Source organism: Anguilla anguilla, chromosome 9 (genome assembly GCF_013347855.1).
Source record: "Anguilla anguilla isolate fAngAng1 chromosome 9, fAngAng1.pri, whole genome shotgun sequence".
In the NCBI taxonomy this organism is placed as follows: Eukaryota; Metazoa; Chordata; class Actinopteri; order Anguilliformes; family Anguillidae; genus Anguilla; species Anguilla anguilla.
This window is the reverse complement of record NC_049209.1, coordinates 3,445,303-3,471,404: the sequence shown is the minus strand read 5'-3', so window position 1 is coordinate 3,471,404 and position 26,102 is coordinate 3,445,303. Positions and strand designations below refer to the sequence as shown.

The window sequence follows — 26,102 nt, the reverse complement described above, 5'->3', positions numbered from 1 at the left end:
CAGGATAAACTACACCAATGCCCATCTCACATAGTCCAGTCCAGGATAAACTACACCAATGCCCATCTCACATAGTCCAGTCCAGGATAAACTTCACCAATGCCCATCTCACATAGTCTAGTCCAGGATAAACTACACCAATGCCCATCTCACATAGTCCAGTCCAGGATAAACTACACCAATGCCCATCTCACATAGTCCAGTCCAGGATAAACTACACCAATGCCCATCTCACATAGTCCAGTCCAGGATAAACTACACCAATGCCCATCTCACATAGTCCAGTCCAGGATAAACTACACCAATGCCCATCTCACATAGTCCAGTCCAGGATAAACTACACCAAAGCCCATCTCACATAGTCCAGTCCAGGATAAACTACACCAATGCCCATCTCACATAGTCCAGTCCAGGATAAACTACACCAAAGCCCATCTCACATAGTCCAGTCCAGGATAAACTACACCAATGCCCATCTAACACTGTCTAGTTAATTATCTTATCACCTGTCGCTGTGCAGATCTGCTTCAGATTTTTTAAATCCTCATTGAATTCCCAATACCACTGTGGCTGTTAAAATACCAGTGCATCATATTAGTGTGTTATACATTTACATTGCAGTCACTTAGCAGACATTCTAATCCTGTCCACCATATCAGTGTACTCCCAGTAAATTCTGTATCACTAAGATGGCACAATTAGATAAAAATACAAATGCTATACTACCAAATCAACCAAATTAGCAGATATGTTCTACCTGGAATCCCTGGACTATAAAGGGTTTATAAAGGATTATAAATAGCCAGCTAACGTGACACCATGATGGATATCTTGGTGCTGTGCTATATAAGTGTTCTCCCTTGGTGGCTGTTTTAGCTGTGGGTTGTCTGATGCTTGAAGAGGGTCACTGTGATGGCTGAAATGTTCTTGGCTTAAAATATTGCCTTATTTCCTTGCCCTTGTTAGTTTTTCGCCTTTCCACTGAAACTTTCTCTGACTGGGCCTTCGGGGAATCTCCTCCTCTCAGTAATTTGAATGCGAAACCTGCAGCTGAACGGTCGCATTACAGCGCCTTCCCAAAACCTCTGGGGGGTTTAGGTGGTGCCTCTCCTTCACATTACAGGCATTTAGCAGACGCTCTTATCCAGGGCAACTTACACAGCTTTTTACATAGCATTTACACTGCATGCAATTATACATCTGGATATATATATATATACATACAGCAGCAGTGTCCTAGTGTGGAGTCAAACCTGTTGTACCCTTGAGCAAGGTGCTTAACCTGCATTGCTTCAGTATATATCCAGCTGTATAAACGGATGCAGTGTAAATGCTATGCGAAAAGTTGTGTAAGTCGCTCTGGACAAGAGCGTCTGCTAAATGCCTGTAATGCAATGTAATGTAATGTGTAATGTAGTGTAATGTAACGGTTACAATGGTCCTTACCCATTATGCTACACTGCCGCCCTCCTGTCCCGCTCAGCTGCTGCAGGTGAGCGTGGAGAAGCGCCTCTCCAGCCTGTCCGAGCTGCAGGATTTGGAGTACCTGTCTGACGTCAACTGGGACGCCGTCCTGGCCAAGCAGGTCCCGCCGGGATTCATTCCCAATGCAAGTTCTGCGCTCCCCTCCTCCTCCTCCTCCTCCTCCTCCTCCTCCGTCTGTCTGTGGATGAACCGCTTTGTGGTCTTTGAGGTCCTCCTCAAGGGACACACACTCATTTTGCAGACCGACGTGTGTGTGTGTGTGTCTGTGTGTGTGTCTGTGTGGACAGCTGTCCTCTCTGTGCATTCGTGCATTACCGCCATTTAGCAAACTCACTTATCCAGAGCAAGATACACAACTTTTGAATTTTTTACATAATATCCATTTATACAGCTGGTGCGATTTTTATTCAGAAGCAGTTCAGGTTAAGCACCTCGCTCGCGGGTGCAGCAGCAGTCTCCTGCCTGGGACTTGAACCTTCAACCTTCAGGTTCCAACTAAGCCCAGTTCCCTACCCATTAGTCTGCACTGCCACCCCCACTGCCGCACACGGTCCTATCTCTGCCGTACCCTGTTAGCGCCGAGCCTCTCAGCCCGTTCAGAGCGGTTGCCGAGCAGCTCTCTCTCTCCCGGCACCTTCCCCTCAGGTAAACTGGGCTCGGCCGACTGCTCGCTGAGAGTGACAGAGTACGGCCTAAATTGAGGAGGAACGCGGAGAGCCGACTGCGGGGAACCGGGCTGCCCTGCCCGTTCGTTACGCAGAGCCATTCATAAAACTGCAGCGCCGCCCCGGCTAGAACAGTCCGAATCAATAGCGTGCAGGAGCTAGGGAAGTGCTGGCTGATTAGCCCCTTTGAAGAACAGGTTCTTTGGAATGTTTTTGTTTTTTGTTCAAAGTTCTAAGTCAGTGTTCTAGAACTCCCCTGGTAGCGATTGTTGTATCAGCATTAGAATGTTCAGTTAAGAACTTTACAACAACATGTTTGTGATCTCACGCCTTAAAGGGTTAAAAGGAGAAAGAAGCTTAAGATTTCACTAATGGCTATGTGGCATCTTTAATACTGAAGGCTGGTGTGTACTGACATTGGTAAACATTAGTTTTATTTGGTTGCTGTAGGTTGACAGAATTAGCTAATGCTTTGCTGATGGTCGATGTGCTAATGGTAAACTGGAAGGACTGTTTAGTCAAAAGTAGTGCAAATATGCTACATGTAATCTATGCAAAAATGGGTGCAAAAAAACACCAAATGATTACCACAGAAATGTCTAAAAGAAATGGGTTGCTTAGCCCAGAAGACCACTAGCTAACATTTGTGTTTATGAATGCATAAAACTTTGAATGAGATGTAAGTCCAAGCATTTACTTCTTAAATAAAAATGGTTATTCTTGTCCATTTGGGCAGTATAAACCTTGCCTTTCAGAGTTCAGTGTAGCAGCAGTTCATAGATTTCCCCTGGTACTAACACTGGGGTATAGAGATGAGTGCTGAATTTATTCCCATAGTCTCTGGCGGCACAGTAGATCCTTATTTCGTTATTTATGCCCCTCCTGCAGAAGCGCCGGCTGAACTGTGACCCCACCTTCGAGCTGGAGGAGATGATCCTGGAGTCCAAACCGCTCCATAAGAAGAAGAAGCGCCTGGCGAGGAAGACGAAGGAGCAGGGCTCCAACAGCTCGCCCCAGGTCAGGCCTATCCGCGCCGCCAACGCCGCCGCCGTCCCGCCACACGCCCATCCCGATTTTCATTCCGACCCGACACGCCTGTTCTGCCCCCCTTTCACTACCAGGGGACAAATAGCCAAAGCTTATCTCTCCCTGGAAAAAAAAGCTTTTAAGGTGTGAGGTCACAAATATGTCATTGGAATGTTCTTAACGGAACATTCCAATGCTGATGTCACAATCGCCGCTGAAAGTAATGAAGAACGCTGACTTAGAATTCTGAAAAAAGAAAACATTCCATAACACCTGCTCTTCAAAGGGTTGACAGGCGTAATGGATGGAGAGAGCGCATTCTTTGAACGTTTTAGGCCTGGGCATCGTTCGGGGTGAATTATTGGAGCGTAGGCTTTCGGGCATGGGGGCAAAAAAGCTGAAATCATTCTGCTCCATTTCTCCATGCTGCGAATGATAGATCTGCAACCTCTTATGGATGCTTATGGACCCAGAGAGGAAAAAAAACCCAAAAGGTTAATGATATCACCCCAAGAAAAAAAACGTCTGATAGGTGTAGCGGGGGGTGTCTGACGGTTCAGCTCTTACTAATTAAGGGCAGCAAGAAAAGTTGGCGGAAGGGATTTAATTAAAGGTAATTTCAGCTGTGGACGTTGGTCAGACGGTCTCTTTAGTTTACGCCATTTATGACTGTCTGCAGGACAGGCACCCTGAGTGCTTACGCTCCCCCAAGATGAAACCAAATCAGTTCCACAGTCTCCCAGCACACCCTGTTCCCTATCCCCTGTCCCCTAGCTTCTGTCCACTAGCCTCTGTTCCCCATCCCCTCTCCCCTGTCCCCTAGCTTCTGTCCCCTATCCCCTGTCTCTTAGGCCCTGTCCCCTGTCCCCCATCCCCTATCCCCTGTCCCCTAGCTTCTGTCCACTAGCCTCTGTCCCCTATCCCCTGTCCCCTAGCTTCTGTCCACTAGCCTCTGTCCCCTATCCCCTGTCCCCTAGTTTCTGTCCACTAGCCTCTGTCCCCCTGTCCCCTGTCCCCTGAACCCTAGCTCCAGTCTCCTAGCTCCTGTCCCCTATCCCCTATCCCCTGTCCCTTATCCCATGTCCCCTATCCCCTAGCCTCTGTACCCTATCCCCTAGGCCCTGTCTCTTGTTCCCCCCAGTGGCAACTCAATGCCCAGGTGACCCACTCTACCTACACACCTGGGATTACCGCCAAAAATGTGGCAGCCTTCAGCGGTATCCAAACCGTGTTTGCTCAAGATGCCCCCACCGGGACTTTGCGTGACGAGGGATTTGATTGGCTAATGAGGAGCCATCAGCGGTGGAATTTTATTCACAAAATGTGCTGCGTGTCAAACGTCAGTGCGGCCGGCAGTAGTGCAGAAATTAATTAATCCATTTCTTTTTTTGGGGCCGGTCCAGATGAGCTCAGATACATTAGAGGCTTTATGTTCTTTTCTGATGGCTTTACGGCATTAACTTGCAGACCGCACAAATCTTCCGAATTACGTTTTTTTTTTTATGATTCAGCCCAGTCAAAACACAGGCGGCAGTATTTTGCTGTCCGGCTTGTGTCGTGTGGGTTTTAAAAGTATATTAATGTGATATCGGTTCATTTATCTGTTATCATAAAAGACATTTATCACACTATTGTGCACAAGGCGGATGCATTTGTGGAAGTTGTGGAAATAAATGTCCACAGCGACTGCAATGTATACTTAGCTGTCAGTAGATTTGCTATTTTAATATCAAATGCCTCCCCCTTGTGGTTCAGTCTTTACATTGCAGTGCTGTACAACCATCATGCATAATGTGGAATAAACCACAACATTGCTCACATATACGTTTTAATTATCTAAATTAAATTTGCAATATGATATGTAATTAAGCCAAAATTTTGATAATTGGGATATACATTTATATCAGTCTTGTCGCTGTTGAGTGAAAGCTACTGCAGTAGCCCTACATCTTAAACCTTTCTGACAGCTTCAGAGTCCATTGTTGCTGTGCTGCATTCAGATTCCTGCTGCAGACATTCATAGCAAGTGGCCACTGCTAATGTGCTTCATGAACTACAGGTGAACTTCATTCAATGATAATGAATGGCTGAGATTCATTTGAGCAAATTCACAAATTGAAATGCAAGGTAGCTGCAATGTTTGCTCTTTTTTTGATGAGATTTGTAGTGGAACTTGATTGGCTGCTTGTCCAAGATGTAGTGCATGCTGGGATAGGTGCCAGCAGGTTAGATAATGGATGGATTGACGGATGTACGGTTGGACGGATAGATAGTGGAACTTGGCTGGTTGTGCTCATACCTTCTCAGTGAAATCAATGCAAAGAGGCTGAATTAATGGACGTCTTTCCTTTTCTTTTTGCTCCGTTGCAAACAGTAAAAGAGGATTCACGCGTCCTGCTCGAAGCTCCGCTGTTTTAGCTCAGTAAAAATGCGGTCTTGCGCTGCCGTACAGGACTACCGCACAGCTTTCTCATTTTATCTGAGCTCACTGTGAGCGTAAATGTGCTGTTTTAGACCTGCTCTGGGTGTAGAAGAGGAACCTGTCGTCATAGCGATGGCGTGCTCACTGAAATTCTTTGTCCCCTGCAGTGAGAAGATGTGACTGAAATGCAAACACATTTTTTTAAAGTCCCAGACCTTGTCTCAAGGTGGAATTTGAAATCTTTTCTCTTTTTTTGTGTGTGTACTTATGAGTGCCCATGAGGGAGAAAGATGAATCGTGTGTGTGTGTGTGTGTGTGTGTGTATCTTCTCAGTGCCTACCTGCGATGCTTTCTGTGAGAGTGAGATACGACTTCTGGGAGGGCTTTGTGCGCTAGTTAGCTTTGTGTTCGGGAGATGTGGCGTTGAACTGTAGGAGGGAGTGCATCTCTACGCCCACAAAGTGGGAAAAGAACTACCCTCCAAAATCATATAGTGTACAAATATGATTAGTATAAATATATACTAAGATAAGAAAAGTATAAATGAAAAAGGAATGTGCTGACACCGAGTTTCCTTGGAGGAAAACGCCTCGTCATCCGTGTGCGTGAGCTCGGCGACGCCCCAGTGAATCTGATTGGCCGGGGTTTCGCGCGGCGTGACCAATAGAGAAAGCCGAGTTGACGGAACGCGGCGGAGAGAGGCACTCGTGGAGTGTGGAGCGGAGCTTCTGAGGAAGTTAGCGCCCTGTGGGAGCAGGCAGGCTGTGTGCGTGTGTGTGTGTGTGTGCGTGTGTGTGTGTGTGTGTGTGTGTAGTTACTGTACGTGCGTTAACTCTGAAGCGGCGTGATCAATATTGCATGAGCCCGGCGCTGCCTCGGTGTCAGGCTGCCCGCGGCGTTCTCTCTCCGGGGGGCGGGGCACCGCGTGGGGCTTTGTGCCGAGTTTCGCCGAATTTTGAAAACCCCTAAAGGCTAGCGCCATTAGATCAATTAAGTCAGTGGAGGGGGTGCTGAGACTAATGAACTCAAGCTGAGGTGGGGATCTGGATGAGGGCAGAAAAACACACTTTTGGCTGTCCCTTCCCAGAAACCATTTCTGTGACTGGCCTGGATTCAGGACCCATTAAAGGCCATTTCGTACCTCTCTCAGCTTGCCTGCTCTAATTGACAGTGAGCAGTGAGGTCCCACTGATTCACCGGAGGGCAGGACTGTCTGCTGTTTGCCAGGACTGCTGGCGTCCCTCCGTGATTGGGCAGAGTTTTAAATTACTGTCGACACTCACAGCTGTCCCTTCAGATGTCTGAATGACCTCTTTGCCCTGATCCCTTTGAAGAGAGCAGCTTTTTCTTTTTTTGCAACGTTTTTCTTCAAAATTCAAAAGTCAGTGTTCTAGAACTCTGTTGCTTTCAGTCACCAGCAGTGATTGTGACATCAGCATTAGAATGTTCAGTTAAGAACATTCCAATCACATGCTTGTGATCTTACACCTTTGAAGGGGTTAAGGAGGCAAGAGAGACCAGGGCACTTTATATCAGCTCAGGCTGTTTTTTTTTTGGGGGGGGGGGGTGGTACTGTTAGGTAGTGTTTCTCATCCTGTGGGACTCCCGAGTCAGGACACACACGTACATGCACTGGGCTTCCACTTCTTCCTCCGTCCCACGTACAGATGTGACCGAAGGCCGTTTTTCTGGCTGCCGTCCTGTGTTGTGTTCACACCTCAGTGCGTCTCACTGTGGCCTGGAACAGAGCCAGCAAGTCAGCGGAGTTGTTTGCCCCATCCCCCACCCCCCCCCCCCCCCCCCCCCCCCCCTTTGCCCCTGATAGAACTCACACTGCGCTAGGCAACATGAAGCACAGCATGACCCCCCCATCGCTAAAGCCGCGTAGCGTGAGGCTATCGATATTCCTGAACTGTGCAGCCGTCCGCCTCTCGTTATTTTTGCTTTCTGACTCCGTGGCGTGACTCAGGGAAACGTGTTGTTCTGTTAGAGCTGGCCTGCCTCTTATTCCTACCCGCACCGCCCATCTCAGGCCCCTGTACACGTCCAGCGTTCAGCAGCATCTTACCCGGGGAGCATTTAACGCGGTGGAGGCGCTAACTGCTCCGCGTGCGTTTTCTGTGTCTTTCGATCCTGCAGACGGACAAACTGCAGCAGCGCCTGGAGAACATCCAGAGAGACTTCATCGTCTTCAACAGAGAGAGGTGTGGCTCATCCTCCCGCTACCAACTCAGCTCATATCAGCCTCTCCTGCTAGCACCAACAGACAACAGATTCAAACAATTATGTCATCAAATAACATACATAACAATACAGATATGATTGCAATTAAACTTTTTTATGCATGTGAGAGTTTTATTTCCAGTGGCCTTCCATCCTTGGGGTTCTTTGCCGTTACCCACAATCCTCGCTGTCTGTTGGCGGCGTTAATTGGTTGAGCTGACAGTTCAGCTGAGCAAGGCTGATCCTCAGCATTAGCAGTTTCTCATATAGCTCAGTGTATTTGTTTTCTTTGATCCTCACGGGTCTCGCATTGCAACTCCACCTCCTTTGTTTTATTGCAACTGGTTGAATTTGAGCCGGAATGGCGATCGCAGTCTCCAGTCTTGACAGCATTACGGCAGGGAACGATGGTTGCTGACAAATCGGTGCTGCGTAACGTAAAAGATTAATAGATTCGCCTTGTGCATACAGCCTGTTGATGCATTCGTGTGTGAGGTGGCTGAGGATTGTGGGAATTAATGATGCCCCTCCCCCTTCGCAGATTAAGGAGAGCCAAGGAGGACGAAGAGGGCAACGACATCAGCGCAAAAGAAAAATATGACATCATCGAAGATGGACAGAACAATAACATAGACCCTGCGTCCTACGTATCAGGATAGCAACCTGCGTTAATGGAGTCTGTGTTGCCTGGCTACAGATCTTAAAATGACCAGTGCTGCCCCCTACTGGTGGATCAGGTCCTGGACTCCCGGACCCAGGAAGGGGGGGGAATGTGACCCGCTCAGATCACAGAACCTTTGAGGCGTCCGACCCGATTGGGTCTACCGCCAAAACCCTCTGCCTTGGCATTAGAGAAACCGCGCTCAGGAATGTAATTGGGTTCTGACTTCAGACCGTGCTTTGTAAATGCCTCACTGTGCAATCAACTGCTTAGTGCTATTTAGAGCTGGGTTGTCCAATCTAGCCCAAAAAGGGCCGGTGTGGATGCAGGTTTTGGTTATAGCCCAGCGGTATACTTACGTCTACTTATCAAGCTCTTGATTGGAGACCATTATTAGGTAATTAGGTGAATCAGGTGTTGTAGTTGCTGGGCTAAAACAAAAACTGGCACCCCCACCAGCACTTTGCAGATAATTCGGACACCCCTGCTGTTTTTTTAGGGGTGGGGTGGGGGGGGGGGGGTAGTGGTGGTGGTGGAGGGGGGATACTCTCCTAAAAGGATACTCAAATCTGACCCTGGTGACCAGTAGTGCTTTTCATTCTTCCCCTCGATGCAGGACTGATTTACACCTGGGACACCAGGTGAGTTAAATCTCTGGCCAATCAGCGGCAATAATCAATCAATCAATTAATTATCAGGTAGAAAAGAAAACCAGCAGTGCACCTGGCCTCGAGGGCCAGATTTGAGTACCGCCACTCTACTTCCCGTGGCTGTGCGCTGTAATATCATAAACCTCCTTTCAGTGTCTCTTTTGAAAGTCAGTTCCTCAGAACAGAACTGTCTCTTTGTGTTCACACTGTCCATAGAAGGAGGCTTATTTATAAAAGAAGGGCATCTCGTTTCCCATTTCCTTAAGAGAAGCCTTAAGTTTCACAGTGAGCAATGCTTCATTTTGCTAGTGCACCTTTACCTTCTAGCGGATGGTAACAAATCCGTTTGTGTAATTTTGAAAGCTGTGCTTTGAGGGAAAGTTTTCCCTGTGAGAGAATAATAGGGAAAGACGACATTAGCTGCTAGTGCCGTAATTCATCAGTCGAAGAAATAATAATGAATTGGTGAAGGAGGTAGGAGGAGATGAACATTAATTCTTGCAGTAGATAGTATTTAGAAATATGCAGCACCATTTAGAGAAAGGGATTTTTCACTGCTAGTGACTAGGAAAGAAATTCTGAACCTGGCAAAGAGGGACAGTGTAAATACTTGTTTGTACTAAGCGTGAACTTTGTACCAAGTGAAAAAAAAAACACTACTAACCATGTAAACAAAATAATGTTCACTATTGCACTGGTATGGAACAAAAAGCAGGCGATGTGTTCGTTTCCTAATAAATAAATAAATTTAAATTCAGTAGGCTAGTTTTTTTTATTTTTTTAAATGTATTTTTTTTAATTTGCTTTAGAAAGTGAAACTAAAGCGCCCTCTGGTGTATTTTCAAGGTATTGTTTCTACTCAAAGTTTAGTGAAGTCAGTGGAGACTTCCCTAGGTCCACGGGCAATCAATCACAAATCTTTTACCAGACAACTATAGAGGTGGGGTTTAATGGTGCTCACATTTACAGCCACAGAAAAAAATATGATTATTATAAGATTTTTTTTTTTCAAGAATCTTTTTTTTATAGCGATAAGTTAATCAATACTTATTATTATAAATCCTGTGATTATTATTTTCTCATTAAATACAGCCAATAGCAGAATTTCACCATGGGCACCAGTGACTCGTGTGATGGCTATGCTTTTTATTAAAGTCAAATTTAATCAGACAAATTGGGAGCAGGTAGAACCATACATGCCACAAAAAAACAAGTATTCATCTCTCGGTAAAAGGAATTTAGAATAACAAATAAAGACTTCCGCGGCCAGATGGGAACACACTTTAGCATGAATTGTGGCTGGGAACCTTCAGTGGACACTAATGAGAAACGAGAGTGTCAGAATCAATAGATGCTGACTTCCAAGTGCACAGTGTCCCTCATAAAAGTGTCACTTCCAACTGTCCCTGTCCTGTTCCATTTAGGCAACATTAAGCAGCGCTGATTGTGTCTGGATTGTCTTCAGTAGATGGAAAGAGCATGTGTTTAAAAAAAGGACCTTAATTTCAGAAATGCAGCTTCTTCTCTTGTCACCTGTGTAGAGTATATCTAGTGTGAAACCCACAAGAATGGCCTTAAGGGTTTTTGTTTGTCAAAAACAATACAATGGAATGCAAATTGAACATTTGTGATTCACAAAATCGCTGTCTGAAGTGGAAATATGGACCGTGTGATCTCACTATATGCCTTTAAGGGACTCTGAGTCTATGGTAAAAAAAATGACCAAAGAGGAAAGTACCTTAAAAATAACATGTAAATGCGAGGGTGGTAGCTGGGTGGGATCTCAACGAAAACAATCCCACAGGGTAATGTCACAAAAAATAAATAGCCTAAATATAGCGATCTCCCGCTACCCAAGCAATCAATTGCGGACTGGCCTTTTCGGAAGCAGGAAGCAGGCTTAGAAATGGATTGTTTGTCTTGCTTAAAAAAGGGGCTGGTACATAAACTCCTAGATTTGGCTCCTTGTGTTTTGATTGCTTAACCGCAAGAACACATGAGGTCATGGAGTGAGTCGAGGTCAGCCGTTTCTAACCGTGAACTCAGGCGTGAAATGAATCGCGATGTTCACTTTTATTCACAGATAATTTACAACGCTTCACCTAAAACCTTCATTTGGCAAACGCGTTTGGATAAAAGCGTCTGCCAAACAAAGGTAACCTCGTGTAAAGTTTCACAGCTTAGCGAGGCTTGTGTTAAGAGCGCAGTGAATCAGGCCAAAATAATGGCATCTTAAAGACTAATTAGTTCACAGCTCTGTCTAAATAAATCAAAGTACTTCACTACGCACATTTATGCTGCATTATACTGCATTTAGTAGCTGCTCTTTTCCAAATTGGCTTACAGAGGTGGAGAACATCAGAGTAACTCTCAGGAACACAAGAGTGAGATTTCACAAAGAAGGCCATCTTAAAATCAATGATCATCATTTGATAGTCAATTTAATCTAACGACCCAACATTCTGTATTGTAACAAAAGCGAGTACTGCTAGACTAGATGCGATGCATTTAGTTACACTGATAACATTATCCCAAAAGGAAATCCAAATAGACATCTAAAAGAATGAAATGTCCATATTCCATGGCTTTGAACATACTGAGGACATGACCTTGGTGTCCTCCCTGGTAGTTACAGCCCTGTGTAAGATACGATACGATATACTTTATTGTCCCCTTAGGGAACATTTTCCTAAGGGGACAATAAAGTATATTGTACCATATCAGATCGTACACAGGGCAGTGTAGGCAGGTAGTACTATTGTAGGAGCCTGTCATCTCCTGACAAATACCTGTCATTGTAGCGAGATTCCTTCTCAGAGATTGGAGTTTTTGCGTGCTCGCCGTCTTCCTCATCCCTGTAGAAACAACCGCCCGGAAGAAGTGCTTTATCTTGGTAGTGGGCTGAGTGAGCTCTGGGCCAAGCAGATGGCAAGTCTTGATGATGATGAGCCCCATTTTCATGGGAAATAAAACAGGCATTTCTGTGCCAGAGAGGTGGTGATGCTCAGTCCAGTCGTTAGTAGATAAAGCCCTTTCTCCTCCTCGTTAACGCTCGTGCTTTGGATAAAGTTTAACATTCAAAATTTCCTCCACGGTTCACAGCATGGATACTCAAATCTGGCCGTCGAATCCCAATCTGACCCTGGCTTCCTGTTCTCCCAGGTAATTAACTGAACTGTTAGTGCTGCTGATTGGTCAGACTGTCTTCACACCTGACTCCCAGGTAAAGGGAGGGTGGAAAATGAGCAGTTCTTGGCCCTCCAGGACCTTGATTTGAGCCACAGGGGTCACTGGAAATCACCTGGATTTGCTAATTAGCACAATCACCTGTATTTGCTAATTAGCACACAGGATGTAGATCAAATCAGTGAAATCAGCTGGCTGAGTTCGTGGGTGCAAGAAACACACGGCAGGACTTTTGCTTTCTGACCCTAGGACTTTCCACCTCAGGCTACAATTAACAACAACTCAACTACAAGAAAAGAAAGTATCTTCTTTTGGATAGCTTAATACTACACAACAAAAAATGTAGGTCTACTTAGTTTACTTTGTAGATGGTTTGTCACTGACTATACTGCTGAATGAGAATGGCAGCATTCAATGATGTAAATTCACAAAACTGAAGCAGATGTCTATATTCTCACTCCGTCTAGCCTGCTAAACTATGTCTGCTTAACTGCATATTCATTACAAAATACAATGACCCCACAGATTGCAACTTTTATTTATTCAGGAAAAATCATACAACCACTCAACACTTCATTGGTTTTTGACCTGCCATTTTCTGGGTTCTTGATACAACAGTAAAAAAGGAAGAACATAAAAACAATAATAAAAACTAACATAAATATAACAACCATTTCAACGGTTTGCACACACAGCACTGTATTGTGTATTTTTATTTTTTAAACGTGACCTCATGTTCCTCCGCCAGTCGATCGGGATTGGGGGAAAAGAAAAAAAACCAGCACCCAGCAAGCAAGGCCATACTTCTGTCTCTTCACTGAGCACTGAAAACATACAAAATACCCCTTTTTATACACTGTAATAAAGGACAAGAGACTTTCAGACGTTTTCTGACGGTGAATCAGCAAGTCTTTGTCGCGCAACTAAGCCGTTTTTTGTTAGGTGCCGAACAGTGACGGACTTTAGCGGTTGGAGTTTAGAATCAGAACTGTTGAGATATATTGGACGAAGGCGGCAGCATAGCATAAACGTCCCCTCCCCGGCCCCGCCCCCTCCCCCGCGTGACGTAATGTTAAACATGTCAGCTTCCAGCAAGTCTGTCAGGAGATGGAGCCGAGCTCGGTTTGAGCTCCGGCGATACATGCAGCGTGTGAAATGGAGCTACCTGACCATTTCAGACCCTCGTTCTCTCATCGCGCTCATCCTGGAATAGTGGCGAGGCAGGATGTAATTATCAGCGTTTGATTGCATAAACAAAAGGACAGCACTTATTATTGTTACAAGGAAATTAAAAAGTCCAAATACTGTTATTTCAAAGCAGGTTTTCCATTTTTATCAATTTATCCATAATAAGTTCCTAATATCAATTGCATCGCCAAAGTTAAAACATACAAGAAGTAATATTTTTATTTCTTGTTCGATTTTTGCTTTTATTTTTTTTTTATGAAGGCTGAATTTCCTTTTCCCAAATTGTTTGCTAAATGTAAGATTAGAACAGGCATTAAGATTGAGGTTAATAAGCAAATGCAAAGAACAATCACCCACGATGCAGCCAGCACAGAGCGCGTTTAAAAACATGGAAAACTCTTCTATCAGCGTGTTCTTGTACGTGCACAGGACCTGTACACCAGACGCGCTTTATCTCGTTTTAAATTATTATGCTATCAAATATTCCTGGTTCCACAACCCAAGGAAACGGCACTAACATCATTCACAAAGCTACATTACATCTACTAGACCCACACTGCCACCTAGCTAGGATTGATGGGATTGCATGTTAACATTGCGATGGACTATTGCAAACTAGTAAGACATCGAAAGCGTCATATAATAAAAACAAAATCAAACATTCTGCAACATTCTGAAACAGTATTCCTTTTCCTAGAAAGCACAGGTGCTAAAATAATCTGACATTTTACTAAACATACTATACTGTAGGTCGTAAGAAATGTATGACAGTCTTTGTTTGGAGAATCAGTAAAATGAGTTTTATTCAGGGAAATAAATGTTTACAATCCTACAATCAAAAAATATCTAAATAATACAAAATAGCTAAGAGTCACCATTCATCTCTACTGTCTCTTGCACAGCAAACTCTTGGTGATTATTTTTTAATGTAGGTAAAAATTAAACCGTACTGAGAAATTATGAAATATGAACATAATAATAATTTACCAGAATGCAATTATATGAGCCTTTCTTTAGGGAAACTGATTTAATTAGACCTGAACTTTTGAATATCCTACCCTGTAATAAAATGACTTAAAAGGTCACAGTGCATTCTCCAGGGGACACATTTATCTTAATTCATTCATGAGTACGATACTGACATTGTTAATGACCACAAAAATCCACTGAATAATTTGAGAGAGAACAAAAAAAACAAGTTTTTAGTCAGTTGCCTGACCTTAGATTTCTGAGGAGAAGGAATACTGAGCTCCTAAATCTGCAGCAGGTAGCAGTCATGATTGGTAAGGCATGAGGACTCAGTGTTTCGTCTGACTTAAACATTAACCAATCGTATCTTTGTTCCCAGTGGCTGTGTTTCTTTTTTTTTTTTCAATTTTTTTTTTGTATGCTTTTGTTGTCGTTTTTCTTTTTTTTTTCCTTTTTTCCTAAATTTAGCTCAAAGAAGTAATGTTAGAGCGGCCACCAGGGGGCACTACTATGCGTCGTCCAGCTGGCCGAATGGGGGTTTCCTCTGTGGTGGGGGGACCTGTAAGGTAGAAAACACGAAGGCTTAGTGATACATTAAATGCAAGATCTCTTAGGTCTGCTTAAAACTCTTAAGCAAGCCGGCAAGACAAGTCAACTGGACAATCTCGGGCGCTGGACTCCCTGTGACCTTTACATCATGACCTTTGCAGATTCAATAAGGATGAGACTGATGTCTCCGGACAGGAAAGCAGCCAGCGTCCATTCCTTACTGAAGACCAATGCCCCGTGACAGCAGTGTCCGCTTACATAAACCTCACATGTCAATCAGTATTAGTCCCCAAATATCAGACAACCTAAAACATCAGACATGTACTGTGAAGGCCATCATTATTACAGGCATTTTAGCAGACACTGCAATGCAGGTGAAGTACCTCACTCAAGGTTACAATGGCAGGGTCATATCTGGGAATTAAACCTGCAACCTTTAGGTCATAATTCCTGTTATCCACTATGTTATACTGTGGTTATCTCTGCAGGACACATGACTGACAGGACACACAGGAGACGGATGATTAGAGGCCCCGCCCCCAATCCATCCACAGACCCCCCCCCCACCCACCCACCCACCCCCCTTCGATGTGGATGTGAAGGTTCCCAGGCTGATCAAACGGATTATTTGTGAGGCCCGGAAAATAGCTCAGAGTAACACACAGTGCAGTAAACATGGCCTCTGTCGACTGAAGCTTCACAGAGACAAACAGAGAAACGCTCTGTCTTCCAAGTGGCCTCGACAGACAGGCCGGCTTAATACTTTCCAGTAGGAATCATACACAAAACCGCTGGCCTTAAAATGTTTACACTGTTCTGCCATAAACAGTTGCAGAGAAGCCCAGTGATGTAAGATGTCAATTACTATACAACCACAGTATTATGCTAATCGCCCCAGCTAGCTGGAGTCTTGCCATGATAAGATCGGATGCCTTCCCTGATAGAAGTAATAGAAGTGTCAGATAAAAACACAGTTTACCATCGACAGTATGCTTTTTTTTTTACAGACTTGCATTCCTGGCAGACAACTGTCCTCATATAATCAACTCTTAAAGACAGTTCATTAAAATGTGATATGGAAAGAACAGGCCCCCATTAATGCTCCTGATGTGCACCAGGCCTGCAATGAAACCTTAGAAACACACCAAAAAAAAAGACACGCAGAGACAGAACAACAGGGGGAGAGAGAGGGAGAGAGGGGGAGAGGGAAAGAGAGAGAGGGAGAGAGACAGAGCAAGAGAGAGAGAGGGAGAGAGACAGAGCGAAAGAGGGAGAGAAAGGGAGAGAGAGAGAGGGAAGGACAGAGAGAGCGAGAGAGAGGGAGGGACAGAGATATAGAGAGAGAGAGAGAGAGACAGAGACAGAGGGAATGAACAACCAAGACAGAAGGAGAGGGAGTGCAGTAACCTAGGTAACCTCCATATCTAAGACTAATATCATAATGCAAAGTATATACGAAGGCTTGAGAACCACAGACAACAAAGGAATGCAGCATCAAATCCAACATATGCAACAAAAAAAAAACAAACAAACAACTCAGAGAAAGTACCAGGACTGCAGAACTAAGGACAACTTCATGGCAAATGGATCCACATCATTACACAAAGCATTCTTGGAAAAAAAACAAAGAAACCCAATGTTCCGAAAAGAGCCATTAATAATTTCTCAATCGTATTTTTGCAAATCGTTTTGAGTGTAGCTTTGATCCAAATCGATGCGTTAATTACAAACGGGTTAATTAAAATGCCTCGTACCTTCTCAGAGCACCCGAGGCGGGGGAATGAATTAAGAAAGAGATTTGAGCTCACCGCGTTGTGCAGGGTTACCTGCTAGACTGAACCCAGAGTGGTGGAGGTTCCTAACAGGGGCGGTCTGTTTGGTGGGGGAGGAGCGGGTGGAGGCGGAGGGGGTTCCACCGCGGGACAGGGGGGAGAAGTCGGACACCGGCCCGTCGTACATGCCCCTGGGAACCGCCCTCAAAACGGCCAGCTGGTGGAGAGGGAGAGAGATTGGGAGAGAAACGTTAACACACACACACACACGCACACGCACACACACACACACACACACACACACACACACTGCTGCATCCGCGTGTAACTGGAGCTGTGTGCGGGTGTTTGCACAACGGACTGCGCTTCACATAAAAATGTGCATTTCACCCCGCGTTTTTTTTTTTTTTCGATGGTGCGGAAGAACATGGTGTACGTTCAGTTTTTTAAAAGATGCCATGTTCTCGACTTCTGATTGGACAGCGAGTCCATGTCCCTGGTCACGTGATCGGAGAGGAATCCTTAATAATCCGTGTGGGATCGCTGGAATGACCAAAAACTTGGACCAAAATAAACTCTGCAAGAGTGGCCAACACAAAGAAACATCACAAGACTCGGCTCTGTTCTTCCGTCTCTGAGGACCTCTCCTTCATTACAGAGCACAGGAAACCAGCACAAAACTCCTCGCTGAAAATCACAGCCTGGCAGCAGGAAAATGAACCTTTCATGTAACTTAGCCAAACACTAAAATTCTGGCTCAAAATGTGCCTGATAATGCAGCTTCAGTGCCCCACCCCACCCCACCCCACCCATCCACCCACCCCAAACTAAAATCATAAACCCCCTCGTGCCCCTCTTCAGGTCTTGACTTGAGTGTTTAAAAGAACAGCAGGCAACAATCAGACATCACCACGGCGACAAGCAAGGGCAGGTGTGGGCCTTGTTGCCCAGGCAACCTTCACAAGTCCATGGACAGAAGATTCATATGAAACAAAAAATCTCACTTTGGAGCCCCCCCCCCCCCCCCACAAGGTAAGATATCAGTGTCTTTTTGGCAGCTTCTGCTTGCATTACACACTCGTATTGCTATTTTTTATCTAAGGTGAGCCAACTCCGAAAACAGCTGAACTGTTCTGCGTCCGGACCGCGGCGCGCTAGCGATCCCACAGCTCATTGCTTTTACGACCGCCCTCTCAGCGCACTGCGAGAGAGGACAGCCGTCCATTGTGCACAGCGCTCGCAACCCGCCGCGAAAACAAACAGCCGCTCTCGAACCGAGCGTCCAGCTCGCTCGGCTGGATTCGATTACCGCCTCTATATACCGCCGTATATCTCTGCCGGACGGCGAGGCCCGGGCTGTCTGTTAGCCGCGGCGAAAACACCGCGCGACATGCGTCCTGGATAAGTCACCCCAGGCCTCCGGGCGGCGTCTTTCGGGATGAGTCACGGTTGGTGGGAACGGACGAGCCAAATCCCCTCCGCGCGGGGGGGGGGGAAGCAAAGCTAACGCCTAGGACACTGTGACTTCGATGTTTACAGCTTCAGCACCACCTCACGTCAAGTCACCCGCGGCAACAAGAGCTATTCTCAATCCGACCCGCCCCTGCCCACCCCACCCCACCCCACCCCACCGCTCACAATATTTCCAAGAGGCAGGGCCAGAGAGCAGGACCTCCCTGCTGGCACTCAGACAGAGGCTAACGCTAACGGGCGCTGGCTCCCTGTTACAACAATGCAGGTTAAGTACCTTGCTCAAGCGTACAACGACAGTGTCCATCCAGGGCATTGAACCCGTGACCTTCACGTGACAAGTCCATCTCCTCACCCGTTATACTACACCGCTGCCCCAATCCCTTCATCGCTGTCTGAGACACTGGATTAGAAGCAGTACGGATGAGGTGGCAGAGTTGACCAATGGCGCTCTTGCGTGAGGGGTCCCCACCTGTTTCCTGGCCTTGACCCGCTTGTAGGTGAAGTCGGGGAACGGGGTGCAGGGGATGAAGCGCCCGGTCCCGGAGGTGGCGTGCAGGGTCCCGTCCTCCAGGACGATCTTGCCCTGGCAGATCACCACCTGCGGGGCGCCACGCAGCTCCATGCCCTCGAACACGTTGTACTCAGCAGCCTGCGGGCACACGGGGGGGGCAGAAGAGCAGAAATGCCGTCACAAGACTACATCAGCATCATCACCGTTATCATCATCGTCATCATCATCATTATCCTCCACATCATCACTGTCATCATCATTATCATCCTCATGATCATCATCATCATCCTCATCACCATCATTACCACAATCATCATCACCATCATCTTCATTTTCTTCATAGCCATCCTCATCATCACCATCACCACCATTCTACTCATAATGCACAAGCGCCTCTTTCTGTCACTTAGTTTTTCCTTCCCGATTTCAGCAGCGAGGACAGACGAGCGAGTGACTGAGTGAGTTTTGGAGGGAACTGAGACTGGGGCGTTTCCTCGAACGCGCGGAGGTGATTCGGCCCTACAGAACACCGCTCAAAGCCCGGCGTGTTTTCAAATCAGCGCCTCAGATATGAGAGGTGTCCACATAGCGCACATCAGTCCAAAATAACCTACGAGGACAGACGCCATGGTATCAACAAGAGGACAAGAGCAGACAGGACCGTGGCACAGATGCAACTGTCACCGAGATCCTAAAGCAGTGACCTCACCCCGCCGCTGGTGCGCCGTGCCTTACAGGGAGATTGCCAGGACGGTTGTGTTAGGCAACCTTAAACCCAGTGAACTCCGTGTCACTCCACCGTAAGAGCCCTTCTGCGAAAAACTGTGCGGTGGAGCAGAGGGGGCGACCGTCCAGCGACAGATTCCATTCAGAACACAATCATGGGCGTTTAATTAGGGATGAGTCAGGGTTTGGCCGATGGGGTGAGATTGGGGTTGTGAGCAAACAGGGTTGGGGGTGCGGTTGGGGGGGGGGGGGGGGGGGGTGAGCAGGGTGGGCGTCGGTGGGAGCAAACAGGGGCGTGGGGGGGTGGGATCGGTACAGTGAGTGAGTGGGATGGGTGGGGGTTGGAGGGAGTGAACAGGGTGGGGTGGGGGTCTGGGGGGGGGGTGGGATTGGCACAGTGAGTGAGTGGGATGGGGGATGGGGGGGGGGGGGGGGCGTCTCTGTGCAGATGAAACCACACTTCGCTCTAACCAGCAGCATGTGTGGGAGAGTGAGGCGTGACCCTGCAGTCCCTCCCCAGCGCTGAACTGCTTCTCATACCCCTCTGTTTGGCACATAAAGACACACAGCTGCCCCTGCACAGCTGGGGCCAACAACTCCGAATATGCCCCCCCACACCCCACACACTCCCACCCCCTCTCTCCCAATCTCCACCCCTCCTCTCTCCCTCTCTTTCCCACTCTCCCTTTCTCTCCCTCACTTTCCCTCTTTCTCTCTCCCTCTCTCTTTGTCCCCCTTTCACTCCCTGTCTCTCTCCCTCTCTCTTTGTCCCCCTCGCTCTCCTTCTTTCTCTCACTCTCTCTTTGTCCCCCTCTCACTCCCTCTCTTTCTCTCTCTCTCTCTCTCTCTCTCTCCAAGCTGTAGCTCTCAGCTATTGTCGGCCCTCTGCACACGGCACTCTGAATAATCATTGTTTGCCCAAAACTCAGGACACAAGAGGCGCCGACTGCCAAGAATGATTTCACCCCCCCCTCCAACCCCAACTCACCCCCACGCACGCACAAACATAAATAAACATAGACAGGCTTTTTGGATAATACACAGAACACTCACTTAGTCATGAAACTTTAGGACAATGAGATACAGCACAGGCCTGACTGCACGATGAATGTATCCCACAGCCTCCAGAGGCCAGCAGAAAAAAGATTTAAGTATTTCCATGTTTTGACCTAATGCAACATAATGTTGCTGTGAAAATATTTATTTTATCTGTAGCGAATGTTACTCTTTTTTTTGCAGTGCAGGTTTCGGCATAGCAGAACGTATGGACCTCAGATTAAGACCAGAGACTCGTGTCCCCCCTGGAGAGGACAAAAATTAATTTGCCGGGCCTTAGGAGGATAGAACCGTTTATCATAGTTCAAAACATTAGGGCTAGTTTTAAAAACGGAGAAACAGCAACCCCCTAACTCCTTCCAGAGCTGGCCTGGTGTTTGCTGGGACACATGTTACGGGGAAAGGAACTGACATGATGACATCATTCCGTAAGAACCCTGGTCTCGCCGGACCTTTTCCACATGTGGGAAAGCTATTGAAGCCTTCCCTTACTAATTCTCACATTTTCTCTCTCTCTGTCCCTCTCTCTCTCTCTCTCTTTCATTCCTCCCCTCTTTTCTTATTTTCCCCTCCTTCTTTTCCATCCCTCGGTCCCATACCCCCCCCCCCTCCCTTTCCCTCTAGGATTTACAGGAAATCGAGTAAATGGTTCGAGCCTTGATTTCCTGTTCCACTGCTCCCCCGGTTAACCCCGCCCACTCCCGATTCTGCTTCCTGTTGCCAGGGTGACGAGGGACACGTGAGGTATGCCCGTGCAGCGCCGATCACCAGATCATACAGCATGCCTTTTTCAGCCAATCAGAAGGGGCCTCTCAAAGCTTTGGCCAGAAAGCAGGTTACAGTTTCCTTGTTTACCCAAGAATGATTTAAACAAAATATTTTCCACAGTTTTTTTTCACTGTGTCAAAAATTACGATTTTGGGGAAAAAAAGAAAGCATATACTGTTTATCTTAAAGCTAAGGCTTATGGAGACAGTGGATGAACAGGAAAACTGAGTCTGCTGAGGTTTGGCCGTTGTGCCTCGTTCCAGAAAGGTGAAGCTACAGTACAGTGCACTTTTTCCCTTCATTAAAGTGGCTCAAACTTTTATGAAAGAACCCTACAGAGTTATATTTCACACAGAGTTGTTGTATTAAGTGGAGGAAGTCATGGCTATAGAGTTTTATTAGCTAGAAATGTCCAAAAGGGAGCTCATTTATTTTCAGAGGCGCTTATAGGTCAGTGGAGGACCACCTGCTCTTCTCTGGAAAAGCAAAGAATGTTTTGCTTTGTGGCTAGAATGGTTTACTCAGTGCTCTGATGTACAACCAGAGGACGGGGTGCAGTACAGCAATGAATGACTGTACTGTACCTGCAGCAGTAGAATCAATGCTAAACCCTTACAAGTGCAAGAGGACAAATACGCGATTAGGATGTCCTTAACTCAACATTCCAAAGCTGATGTCACAATCACTGCTGGTAATCGATTGAAAGCAGTGGAGTTCTAGAACACTGGCTTAAACAAAAATGCTCCTGCTCTTCAACTGCTTAAAGAAGCTTGTGACTCTATTTTACAGCGGGCACACGGACTCTTACCGAGTGGTGCGTCTTTGCCGTTATGGTCCTGACCGCATCGGAATCCCAGATGACCAGGTCGCTGTCGGAGCCAACGGCAATCCGGCCCTTCCGGGGGTACAGGTTGAGGATCTTGGCGGCGTTGGTGCTGGTCACGGCGACAAACATGTTCTCGTCCATTTTGCCAGTGACCTGGGAGAAGCAAGAGAAGGGCCCAACTGAACGCTCTGGATGTTCTGTGTGGCAACTGCAAATTGGCACTGCACAAAATTCTCTCATAATGCAGCTTTTGAACGTTCAAACATTTGGCCTTTCAGGTCACCCAGCCTAATGTCTTCACCTCCAGCAAAATGGCTGCTCGGAAAAGCGACTCAACCGTCGTAATAAAAAGTGAATGGCACTTCACAACGCATTCAGCTGTCCCGAACACACAATTCTGCTCTTTTCTCCCCCCTACATTTGACAGTGAAAAATGAGAGGGGAAAAAATGACATGGAGACGGTGAACAAGAAGAAGTAAACAAGGAGAGAGTGGGAAGTGGGAGCAGGGGGCGGAGAGATAGAGATAGAGACAGAGATTGAGAGCATGAATGAAGGAGTCAAAGAGGAGTGCAGGACAGAGAAATTATGACTGAAAAGCAGATTGCGTGGTGCAGAGACAGAATGTACAGTACAGCTACTGTAGCAACAACACGCACATAAACAGACTGAGCAGTAACTCGAGAACTGACTGAGGAGAGAGAGAGAGGGGGGAGAGAGGGAGGAGAGAAAGGAAGGACGGAGAGAGAGAGGCACACAGAGAAAAAAAGAAATAGAGAGCTTGAGAGAGGCAGACAAAGGGAGACATAGAGAGAGAGAGAGAGAGTGAGAGAGAGACAGAGAGAGAGAAAGACAGAGAGTGAGTGAGTGAGCGAGAGAGACAGAGAGAGAGAGTGAGTGAGTGAGAGAGAGAGAGAGAGGGAGACAGAGAGAGAGAGAGAGAGAGAGAGGGAGACTGATAGCCCAGCCTCACCACTGCCTTGTCCCAGATAAGGGACATCCTCTCCTCCACGCCGTTCACCCCCTCTGGGATCTGGGTGAAGTCATCCTTTCCTATGGCCTTCTGGGCCACGCTGAAGGTGCAGTGGGCACTTCCTGTCACATTCAGATCGCCACTGAGGAAACAGGAAGAGAGGGCGCATTCCATTAAAAAACACACATCCCCACATCCCCACAGTAGCCCACAATGCAAAACCAGAATGCAGAGTCAGCACAAATGACTGTTCCTGGAACCGGATGAGACACTGAACATACATTAGCAAACACATCAGTGAAGGTCTTGCTAACTGTTATGCAAGGGTGCCCAATCTTATCTGAACAGGACAGGCGTGGGTCCAGGTTTTTGTTTTAGCCCGGCACAAGGACACCTGATTCTACTTATCATTGTCTTGATTGAAGCCCATGATTAGTTAAATAGTTAAATCAGGTGTTGTAGTTGCTGGGCTAAAAAAAAAAACTGGCACCCATACAAGCCCTTTTTTGTTAAGACTGGACACCCCTGTTCTTATGCTTTCTGATTCAGCTAGAGTAGGGGATGCACAACTCCTGCAGGGTTGGTCTGTGTACTGGTTTTTGTTCCAGCCAATCATCTTAGTTTTAGCTTAGACAGCTCTATATTCTACACTGGTTCACTCCTGTACTTGAGCACAGTTAAAATCTTGAGGATACATTTGCAGTCTGGGGCCGTAGCTATTGCTTATACAAGTGTCAGATCAAGATGTGATTGAGCTAATTAAGCAATTAAGAGCAGAAGTTGGCATATCTTGCTCTGCTGACCTGTCTTTTAACCTGTTTTAATGGCTTTTTCCATCTTTCCCAGGGACAGGCCGTTGAAACCTAGCCAGTTGGCTGATACCAGCACATTTACTGCTGATTAATGTGCTCTGTCTTTGTACAAAAAAAACTTGTAAATAAAGAAAAGATAAACAAGAAATGGATCAGCCCTTGTTGTGCACTCCTGAGCTAGACCCAGGCCTGAATGAAGAGGAAATCAGCGATTATGTCCACCAATCCAAATGCTCTCTTTGCCTAAAAGCCTTTCCAGAGGTGCAGACTACGAGCTATTTCAGGAAAAATCAGCACAGAACTTCCCATGGACTGTTTGGAAAGCAAAAAGGCTCATTTAATAATAACCCCTTGAAGACAAACTGGAAAACATAGCAGAGGACAGCACTATAAAGTCCGGATAAAACAGATAAATGACAGCAAACTGCGTGCCAGGGCCTCCTCTTATGGGTTACTGATGCTTTCCGGCCCTGAAGCTGTTTTAAGTCTCCTTGAGGAAAGGCAGAGCGGTCTGCGCACGACGTGGAAACACATCCTGCAGTAAAAGTTTTAGCTCCTCCATTTTAGCACATAGCAGTCCCCCCTAAGCACCATATAACCTCCTGAGCGACCCAGCAACAACAACAAAAAAAAAAAAAACGGTTTAGCACTAAAGTATTTTCATTTCTTTTGACATCACACAAGGGTCTTGTTGCAGTGAAAAGTATTTTCATTGAATGTGGTGCAGGTTTCAGCCCAGTAGAATATATGGTTTTTCAGATTAAGACCAGAGACTCATGTGACCCACAGGGGACATGAACGACTGGCCGGGTCTTAGGAGGGCAATGCAGCTGTACTTCATAAAGCACACGCTCCGATGCGGCTGCATTCAAAACACAAAGGGGCCATATTTGATCCACTTCTCGTCCTCCTGTGGCCGATCGTTTCAGCAACTGAAAAGCTCACAACTCTTATGTAAAGCGTAATAATGAGCATCACCACTTGCCACTCTAACCTGTGTTTTCTAGTTGCTCCAATGACCACGATATGCACTTTTGTACGTCGCTTTGGATAAAAGCGTCTGCTAAATAAAGGTAATGTAATGTAATGTAATGCTCAATGTAATTAAACGGAAGGGAAAAGTTTGCATTGCAGCTCGGGCTGAATGCGGGAATACGACTCCATTGTGTTGGCTGGCAGCCAGGCCAGTGCATTAATAGTCTGCGCCGTTGCCTAGGCAACGGAATGATTTCACCCGCCAGGATATCCATGATTCGTCACGCACCCGTGACCTAGTCTGGTCAATCGCTCGCGCGTAGTCTGTGTGTCTGTGTTAGCCACACATGAAGCACTCTCTTTCAGATCAATGTCTGTGAGTGTCTGGGTGGTGGGAGGCGGAGTTATGAGTCTGGGTGCTGGTAGGCGGAGTTATAAAAGGCTGATGTAACGTGTTTCAGAGGAGAGCCTGTGCTTGGCTGCATGTAATTCTCTGAACTGACAGCAGATTACAGTGGAGATTATGAACACACACAAACTGGGCAGTCCAAATGTGGAGGAAAAAAATGGCTAAAATGTAAAAATTAAAAAAATTAAATCATGGCATTACAAACTCTATTGCCTAAGGCAAGAAAGAAGTCATTGCATGAGGTAAGCATTAGGTGGCGCTCTTTACCTGGCTAACAAGGTGTTCAGGTAGTCCGGGGTGGTGGGGTCTGGACTGAGGGGTGGTGATGTCACATAGGATGCTGCCTTGGCCCAGTTCTTGCTCCAATAGTGCGTCCCGTCTGTCCCAAGGCTGGCCGTGATAGGCTCACCAAACACAACGTTGCCTAGGAGACAACATGACACTTTCTTCATCCGACTGAGACCAAAAACAAGCCCCCTTTGGACAAGAAAACGACCTCAGAGATTCACCAGGATAAATTTGTGTGTTGTCCATTTCCACAGCGTTTGCTGTTTCCTTACATGAATCAGAGAGGCTACTTAAACCAAAATGTCCGCACTGTTCGATCCGCCTGAAATGTGTTGATGCTAAATGGTTCGGCTTCCTCTGCTGAGCCGAATTAAGCTTGACTGCTTGTGTTCTTAAGAATCTTGGCTGTGACGCGGCCAATCAAAGATCAAGGCTCAAAAAGATGCCCAAGACACAAATCAAGGAATCCAGGTTGCCAGACCAGAGCAAT

The 26,102-nt window shown here is 46.4% G+C and overlaps 2 protein-coding genes across 2 annotated transcripts in view; one reads left to right on the top strand and one right to left on the bottom strand.

Moving 5' to 3' along the window:
* stk32a (serine/threonine kinase 32A) overlaps positions 1-8,980 on the top strand; it is a 42,029-nt gene extending 33,049 nt beyond the window's left edge. The window contains exons 10-13 of the mRNA XM_035431836.1: positions 1,484-1,609; positions 3,039-3,167; positions 7,738-7,802; positions 8,363-8,980. Coding sequence (XP_035287727.1) covers positions 1,484-1,609; positions 3,039-3,167; positions 7,738-7,802; positions 8,363-8,480 — 438 coding nt within the window. The 3' untranslated portion in view covers positions 8,481-8,980. The remainder of the gene's footprint in view (positions 1-1,483; positions 1,610-3,038; positions 3,168-7,737; positions 7,803-8,362) is intronic.
* A 3,860-nt stretch (positions 8,981-12,840) lies between these two features.
* dpysl3 (dihydropyrimidinase like 3) overlaps positions 12,841-26,102 on the bottom strand; it is a 28,169-nt gene continuing 14,907 nt past the window's right edge. The window contains exons 9-14 of the mRNA XM_035434059.1: positions 25,592-25,748; positions 23,129-23,270; positions 22,139-22,309; positions 18,739-18,918; positions 16,833-17,013; positions 12,841-15,034 (exon numbers count right to left, since the gene is read on the bottom strand). Of these exons, the coding sequence (XP_035289950.1) occupies positions 14,940-15,034; positions 16,833-17,013; positions 18,739-18,918; positions 22,139-22,309; positions 23,129-23,270; positions 25,592-25,748 (926 nt within the window). The 3' untranslated portion in view covers positions 12,841-14,939. The remainder of the gene's footprint in view (positions 15,035-16,832; positions 17,014-18,738; positions 18,919-22,138; positions 22,310-23,128; positions 23,271-25,591; positions 25,749-26,102) is intronic.